Source organism: Lupinus angustifolius, chromosome LG17, assembly GCF_001865875.1.
Source record: "Lupinus angustifolius cultivar Tanjil chromosome LG17, LupAngTanjil_v1.0, whole genome shotgun sequence".
Lineage (NCBI taxonomy): Eukaryota > Viridiplantae > Streptophyta > Magnoliopsida > Fabales > Fabaceae > Lupinus > Lupinus angustifolius.
The window spans coordinates 18,257,905-18,267,281 of record NC_032025.1 but is presented as its reverse complement, the minus strand read 5'-3'; the positions used below and the strand labels follow the sequence as shown (position 1 = coordinate 18,267,281).

General features: G+C 31.2%; 1 protein-coding gene across 1 annotated transcript; it reads left to right on the top strand.

Annotated features, from left to right (window-relative positions):
- LOC109330934 lies at window positions 6,838–7,301 on the top strand. Its single transcript, XM_019565199.1, has 2 exons — window positions 6,838–6,876; window positions 6,975–7,301. Exons 1-2 carry the CDS (start codon window positions 6,838–6,840, stop codon window positions 7,299–7,301), a joined length of 366 nt encoding a protein of 121 aa, XP_019420744.1.

The window sequence follows — 9,377 nt, the reverse complement described above, 5'->3', positions numbered from 1 at the left end:
ATGATTATTAAGAAGTAAGTTGTAACTGGAATATTCTTGAAACCATGATACTGGCGTTGGAATTTATTTCAACAAAGCTGAGATGGCGAACAAAGAATAAAACTGAGTTCACTTACTTATTCAAATAAAAATAACACACCGAAAATGAGAGTAATAACCTTTCAACAAATTGGCACCTTTCTAAGGAACGATTTGTTGAGAGGGGAAAACTCCTCAAATTTAACTTTCAACACAAGGTCAGTATGATACTCTAATAGTTTCCTTGTACGTATATGATCTCATATTCGCTGGAAGAATAAAAGATGATAATAGAGTTTAAAGAAGACATGATGAAGACATTTTAGATGGCAGACTCAAGCTTAATGCACTACTTCCTCGGAATTGAGGTATTTCAAAGAAAAGAAGGCATATTCATCTTATAGAAGAAGTACACAGAAGGAATACTAAAGAAGTTCATGATGTGCGAACGCAAACAGGCTGTTATTCCACTTGTGACTAATGAGAAGCTACAAAAGGATGATGGATCTCCACAGGAAGATGCATCTCTCTATATGAGTCTGATCGGGAGTCTTCTATATCTTACTACCACAAGACCATATATCATGTATGCTAAAAGTCTTCAATCAAGATTCATGCAAAGCCCAAGTCAAATCCACTTTGGAGTTGGAAAAAGAATTCTCAGATACTGGCAAGGAACAAAAGAATTCAATATATGATATACGACTAACTCCAACTCAACATTGTATGACTACATTGATAATGTTGGGCAGGTTCGATGGATGACATGAAGAGCACATTGGGCTATGCATTCTCACTTGGTTTAGGAGTATTCTCTTGGGCATCTAAGAAGCAAATAATAATTGCACAATCAACAGTATAAGTTGAGTACACATCAACTACAGAAATGACAAATAAAGCTATATGTCTTAGATGAATACTTGGTGACATGGGAGATCAAGAGGCAGAACCTACAATTATCTACTATAACAATAGATCAGTGATAATGAGAAAAGAATACAATCATCATAACATGACAAAATATATCACAATTAAATATCATGTTGTCAGAGAAGCAAATGAGAAAAAAGAAATAAGGTTCGAGTATTGCAAGTGCGAAGATCAAATTGCAGACATATTTACTAAGGCATTACCAATACCGAAGTTCGAACAAGTATGATTGTTACTAGGAGTCACACAAAAATTGCATCAAGGAGGAGTGTTAAAAGATTCTGCAATTCTTTAGAAACAACTAGAAGATTGAGGAATAGACTAATTTTCTATGTCATTGAAATGTACTTCTAGAATAATCTAAGATTATCGAGAAACTAAACTTCCTAACTTATGATAGTAATGCTAGTTTATAAATAGACATTAGACATTCCACATGTATGAAAAACCCAAGCATGCAAGCTGCAGAAAGTTAAGCTTCCCTGCATTTCTTTTGCCAAAATCCATTGTATTAATAAAAACTCATTTATTCTTCAAAGTCTTTTCCTATATCTTTAACAATAATTTAACTTCTAAATTACTATCACGATATACATGGTTTCTTCTTCCTTTTTTTTAGAAAACAGACTTTTATGTTATATCGGTCAGCTTGCTCATTATTGGAAAACAAAGCTACCATGACATAATTTATACATTTACATATTTTACACACTTTACACATTTAACACATGTGTTTCATTAGTTTGTTAATTAGTTGCATTGCTTGCTTTATAAGGCATTGTATATAAACAACACTCTCGCATATTTTACACACTTTGATCACCGCTGCACATTCTCTAAAAATTATTATATTTCTCTTCTATCATCATGCATCAATCATCAAAGTATGAATAAGTTGGAGTTTGGAGTACGAAGACAAATCAAATCACCAACAATCATTCTTCCATCAAGTTGTTTTGGCTTCTTTATCTATACCAACGTAAGGTCTCTTCCAAAGCTCTCTCCAATATCTTCAACAAAAACAAGAAGGATGAAGATGAAGAAGAATTGGAACGAGAACAAGAACAAGAAGAAGGTGACTAAGAAGAATAAAATAATGAGATTCTCAAGAGAAGAATCTCTAGTCACCCTCTCTATGGACTTCTCGTTGAAACTCACTTGGAGTGTTTGAAGGTTGGTGACATTTCCAACTTGGATAGTGAGCTCAAGATAAATCATCAAATGCAAGCAATAAATAAACAAAACTTGGGAATGTTCAACCAGTCTCAGCTTGATCTTTTCATGGAAGCATATTGCTTGGCACTTAGCCAGCTTAAAGAAGCAATGGAGGAACCACAAAAGAAGTCAATGGCTTTCTTAAACAACATGCATTCACAACTTAGGAAACTCACTATGGTAGCTATGTCTACACCTTCTAAACTAGATGATACTACTTCTTCTTCTATTACTACTAATATGGAATCTAAGAGGAATAGTAGTAATGAAAAGAATTACCATTAAGAACAAGATCAACAAGATTAATAAAATCAATAAGATCAACAACAACAACAAGATCAACAACAACAAGATCAAGTGATTGAGAAAATCCAATTACGTTAGGATTGAGATTCTGATCTATTACATTGTCACGATATCAGATCAAATTATCAAGCTGAAGTCGTTGCCATTTACCCTCCAGCTTGAGGGGGCTACTGGAGAACAAAGCTACCATGGCACATTTTACACATTTTACATATTTTACACACTTTACACATTTTACACATTTAACACATGTGTTTTATTAGTTTGTTAATTAGTTGCATTGCTTGCTTTACAAGGCATTGTATATAAACAACACTCTCTTGTATCATTTTAATTCAATGAGAAATATCCACAAATTTCATTTTACGTTTTTGCAACATTTTCACAATACTCATTTTTAAGTTATATTTTGTGGAGTGTAGCTACTTGGAAAGGGGAAGGTGATTGCAGTTTGGAAATTTTTTTTCTATTTCCTATATGGACCCCTTTTATTTAAATATAACATATGCAAAGTCTTTATGTTAATAAATTGTGTTTATCTAACTGGGGTAGGTTGATTGAACTGATTGGCTAAAGTTCAAAATTTTATATGATTTAGGTATTTTAGCATACATTTTTTATTTGTGAAAATCATGTTTTTCTTGTCCAGTTCAGTTGCACTATTTTTAATTGTGCATGGGTCAAGCTTACTTGACCGAGTTCGGGCTACTCCTTTATTTAGTTTTTTTTCTTTTTGAAATTTTTAGTTTGGTAATAAATATTTATGGCATAGGTAGTAAATGTCTTATGGTAGAGTGATATGTGCATTATGGTAGAGTCATAATTAGAGAGAGTATATACCATGATACTATTTGGCAAAGCATAGCTTTTCAGGTAGCTTGTAGTTTTTTGACTCTGTCAACAAGCTACTAGAGTTGTTTGGTATAAAAATATTGAAGAAATATTGTAGCTTTTGAAAAAGGAGCTTGTAGCATTTGAAAGTTATTTTCAAACAGCTACTTCAAGTAGCTTTTAGAAAATGAAAGTAGCTTTCAATAATTCGCATACCAATTTTTCCCTTCAATATTTTAAAAAATCACATTAAATGTCCTCAATTTAAACTATATCTATCACTCATGTTTTTCCTCCATTTATGTTTCCTACACATAGAAAAAGACAGCAGCCCCCTCCATTTGTATGGCTTATCAATGGTTATCAATTCAGGAATCTTATACAAGTTATAGGGTTTTATACGGGACAAAGAACCCTATTGGTTTTGAATTTTTTATTTTAATTTTCTGACATGGTTATATGTGACATAGTTAGAGCCTCTCCCATTCCTTGCTTTTATACAGTGAAGAGTTGTCATCATAGTTACTCATAGACATTTTAAAGTCTTTGCACTTTTGATTCTTTGTGTTATTGTTTTTGTCTCTATTTCAATATCCAACCTTTAGTTATATAAATTCTATCTTTTGCATTATGAAATTTCCTTCATTTGCCTAAAGAAAATCTTAAAGCATAATAAAGCCAAATGTCACAATATACAAGATTAGGGTGTGACAACCTAGTCTCTTGTGGACATAATATTGTTTAGTAATAAATATAAGTGATTATCATTCTACCATTTTAGGACATACACTAAAAGGAGGATTTTAGAACTTGGTGTTTGGAGTTAATCAAAGTAAAACATAAGAATTGTCTAAGTAGTTCAAATTCATAAGAAGTTGAGATATATTTTCTTTATTCAAAATGATCTTGTCTCCTCGAGAATTTGTTAATACTTAGTTTATGTTTCTTGTTAATTGTTTATATGCAATTCAAAACAAAAACCACCAAAATATGTTTAACTCGTTATTTGTACATTGACATATTCATATGATTCATTCTATTAGGCAATTCCTTGTGGTTCGACATAACCATATATTATACTACAATTGAATCTCGAAAGAAGTGTAAATTGTAAAATAGTAAAGTGTTATCAATAAATTTATTTGTTGAAAACGTCTTTTAATATACAAACGTGATGAAGCTAATTTACTAACTTTTATTTATTTTTATTTATTTTCCGCAATTTATTTATTTTTTAATACCAACCTTCCTTAAGGAAGAAGTTTGGTTTGTTAATAAAATGAACCCGAAAGGGAGTAAATAAATAAAGGTCACTTAAATTTATTATTCTTTTGTTTTTTATTTATTTATTTGTTTTTAACAACTAACTATTCATCACTTTTGTACATTAGAATACCATTAAACTGGTGTTGGAATTTATTCCACAAAACCGAGATGGTATTCAAAGGTACTTAATAATTATGTAATAAAGGATTGCTTCGATGCCACTGTACCAGCGTTAGAATTTATTCTAACAAAGTCGAGATGGGGCAAAGAATGAATAACTCATTCAAATGATTATTAAGAAGTAAGTTGTAACTGGAATATTCTTGAAACCATGATACTGGCGTTGGAATTTATTTCAACAAAGCTGAGATGGCGAACAAAGAATAAAACTGAGTTCACTTACTTATTCAAATAAAAATAACACACCGAAAATGAGAGTAATAACCTTTCAACAAATTGGCACCTTTCTAAGGAACGATTTGTTGAGAGGGGAAAACTCCTCAAATTTAACTTTCAACACAAGGTCAGTATGATACTCTAATAGTTTCCTTGTACGTATATGATCTCATATTCGCTGGAAGAATAAAAGATGATAATAGAGTTTAAAGAAGACATGATGAAGACATTTTAGATGGCAGACTCAAGCTTAATGCACTACTTCCTCGGAATTGAGGTATTTCAAAGAAAAGAAGGCATATTCATCTTATAGAAGAAGTACACAGAAGGAATACTAAAGAAGTTCATGATGTGCGAACGCAAACAGGCTGTTATTCCACTTGTGACTAATGAGAAGCTACAAAAGGATGATGGATCTCCACAGGAAGATGCATCTCTCTATATGAGTCTGATCGGGAGTCTTCTATATCTTACTACCACAAGACCATATATCATGTATGCTAAAAGTCTTCAATCAAGATTCATGCAAAGCCCAAGTCAAATCCACTTTGGAGTTGGAAAAAGAATTCTCAGATACTGGCAAGGAACAAAAGAATTCAATATATGATATACGACTAACTCCAACTCAACATTGTATGACTACATTGATAATGTTGGGCAGGTTCGATGGATGACATGAAGAGCACATTGGGCTATGCATTCTCACTTGGTTTAGGAGTATTCTCTTGGGCATCTAAGAAGCAAATAATAATTGCACAATCAACAGTATAAGTTGAGTACACATCAACTACAGAAATGACAAATAAAGCTATATGTCTTAGATGAATACTTGGTGACATGGGAGATCAAGAGGCAGAACCTACAATTATCTACTATAACAATAGATCAGTGATAATGAGAAAAGAATACAATCATCATAACATGACAAAATATATCACAATTAAATATCATGTTGTCAGAGAAGCAAATGAGAAAAAAGAAATAAGGTTCGAGTATTGCAAGTGCGAAGATCAAATTGCAGACATATTTACTAAGGCATTACCAATACCGAAGTTCGAACAAGTATGATTGTTACTAGGAGTCACACAAAAATTGCATCAAGGAGGAGTGTTAAAAGATTCTGCAATTCTTTAGAAACAACTAGAAGATTGAGGAATAGACTAATTTTCTATGTCATTGAAATGTACTTCTAGAATAATCTAAGATTATCGAGAAACTAAACTTCCTAACTTATGATAGTAATGCTAGTTTATAAATAGACATTAGACATTCCACATGTATGAAAAACCCAAGCATGCAAGCTGCAGAAAGTTAAGCTTCCCTGCATTTCTTTTGCCAAAATCCATTGTATTAATAAAAACTCATTTATTCTTCAAAGTCTTTTCCTATATCTTTAACAATAATTTAACTTCTAAATTACTATCACGATATACATGGTTTCTTCTTCCTTTTTTTTAGAAAACAGACTTTTATGTTATATCGGTCAGCTTGCTCATTATTGGAAAACAAAGCTACCATGACATAATTTATACATTTACATATTTTACACACTTTACACATTTAACACATGTGTTTCATTAGTTTGTTAATTAGTTGCATTGCTTGCTTTATAAGGCATTGTATATAAACAACACTCTCGCATATTTTACACACTTTGATCACCGCTGCACATTCTCTAAAAATTATTATATTTCTCTTCTATCATCATGCATCAATCATCAAAGTATGAATAAGTTGGAGTTTGGAGTACGAAGACAAATCAAATCACCAACAATCATTCTTCCATCAAGTTGTTTTGGCTTCTTTATCTATACCAACGTAAGGTCTCTTCCAAAGCTCTCTCCAATATCTTCAACAAAAACAAGAAGGATGAAGATGAAGAAGAATTGGAACGAGAACAAGAACAAGAAGAAGGTGACTAAGAAGAATAAAATAATGAGATTCTCAAGAGAAGAATCTCTAGTCACCCTCTCTATGGACTTCTCGTTGAAACTCACTTGGAGTGTTTGAAGGTTGGTGACATTTCCAACTTGGATAGTGAGCTCAAGATAAATCATCAAATGCAAGCAATAAATAAACAAAACTTGGGAATGTTCAACCAGTCTCAGCTTGATCTTTTCATGGAAGCATATTGCTTGGCACTTAGCCAGCTTAAAGAAGCAATGGAGGAACCACAAAAGAAGTCAATGGCTTTCTTAAACAACATGCATTCACAACTTAGGAAACTCACTATGGTAGCTATGTCTACACCTTCTAAACTAGATGATACTACTTCTTCTTCTATTACTACTAATATGGAATCTAAGAGGAATAGTAGTAATGAAAAGAATTACCATTAAGAACAAGATCAACAAGATTAATAAAATCAATAAGATCAACAACAACAACAAGATCAACAACAACAAGATCAAGTGATTGAGAAAATCCAATTACGTTAGGATTGAGATTCTGATCTATTACATTGTCACGATATCAGATCAAATTATCAAGCTGAAGTCGTTGCCATTTACCCTCCAGCTTGAGGGGGCTACTGGAGAACAAAGCTACCATGGCACATTTTACACATTTTACATATTTTACACACTTTACACATTTTACACATTTAACACATGTGTTTTATTAGTTTGTTAATTAGTTGCATTGCTTGCTTTACAAGGCATTGTATATAAACAACACTCTCTTGTATCATTTTAATTCAATGAGAAATATCCACAAATTTCATTTTACGTTTTTGCAACATTTTCACAATACTCATTTTTAAGTTATATTTTGTGGAGTGTAGCTACTTGGAAAGGGGAAGGTGATTGCAGTTTGGAAATTTTTTTTCTATTTCCTATATGGACCCCTTTTATTTAAATATAACATATGCAAAGTCTTTATGTTAATAAATTGTGTTTATCTAACTGGGGTAGGTTGATTGAACTGATTGGCTAAAGTTCAAAATTTTATATGATTTAGGTATTTTAGCATACATTTTTTATTTGTGAAAATCATGTTTTTCTTGTCCAGTTCAGTTGCACTATTTTTAATTGTGCATGGGTCAAGCTTACTTGACCGAGTTCGGGCTACTCCTTTATTTAGTTTTTTTTCTTTTTGAAATTTTTAGTTTGGTAATAAATATTTATGGCATAGGTAGTAAATGTCTTATGGTAGAGTGATATGTGCATTATGGTAGAGTCATAATTAGAGAGAGTATATACCATGATACTATTTGGCAAAGCATAGCTTTTCAGGTAGCTTGTAGTTTTTTGACTCTGTCAACAAGCTACTAGAGTTGTTTGGTATAAAAATATTGAAGAAATATTGTAGCTTTTGAAAAAGGAGCTTGTAGCATTTGAAAGTTATTTTCAAACAGCTACTTCAAGTAGCTTTTAGAAAATGAAAGTAGCTTTCAATAATTCGCATACCAATTTTTCCCTTCAATATTTTAAAAAATCACATTAAATGTCCTCAATTTAAACTATATCTATCACTCATGTTTTTCCTCCATTTATGTTTCCTACACATAGAAAAAGACAGCAGCCCCCTCCATTTGTATGGCTTATCAATGGTTATCAATTCAGGAATCTTATACAAGTTATAGGGTTTTATACGGGACAAAGAACCCTATTGGTTTTGAATTTTTTATTTTAATTTTCTGACATGGTTATATGTGACATAGTTAGAGCCTCTCCCATTCCTTGCTTTTATACAGTGAAGAGTTGTCATCATAGTTACTCATAGACATTTTAAAGTCTTTGCACTTTTGATTCTTTGTGTTATTGTTTTTGTCTCTATTTCAATATCCAACCTTTAGTTATATAAATTCTATCTTTTGCATTATGAAATTTCCTTCATTTGCCTAAAGAAAATCTTAAAGCATAATAAAGCCAAATGTCACAATATAGTGTGAAGACTCAAATCAATATTATTATGGCTACATTTACATTGAATAATTATATTCCAACTCAATTAATGATCCATTATTTAATAAGTTAGAGCAACATCATTATATACCACAAGATGAAGATGAAGATATCAATTTTGAAACTTTGAATCAGACTAATTCTAAATTGAGGGAAGAATGTGACAAAGTTTCTCGCTTATTGTTAGAGTCAATGAGATAAATTATTTTCTCCGATATTTTTTGTGATGGATACATTACTTCCTACTCGATTTTTTTCTGACGTACACATTATTCTTGCATTTGATTGTTAGATGAATGTATCAAATATTTTCATATTATATTTTTAATATATAATGTCAATAGTAGAAGAATATTATAAATTTATTTAACTTAATTGCATTTTTTTGGAAAAATATTAAAATATAATTTTACATATCTAATTATAAGTAGAATATAAAAATAAATGATTATTTTAAATTATTTATGTATTTAATTACACAAATTAATAAATAACTAAATAAATAATAAA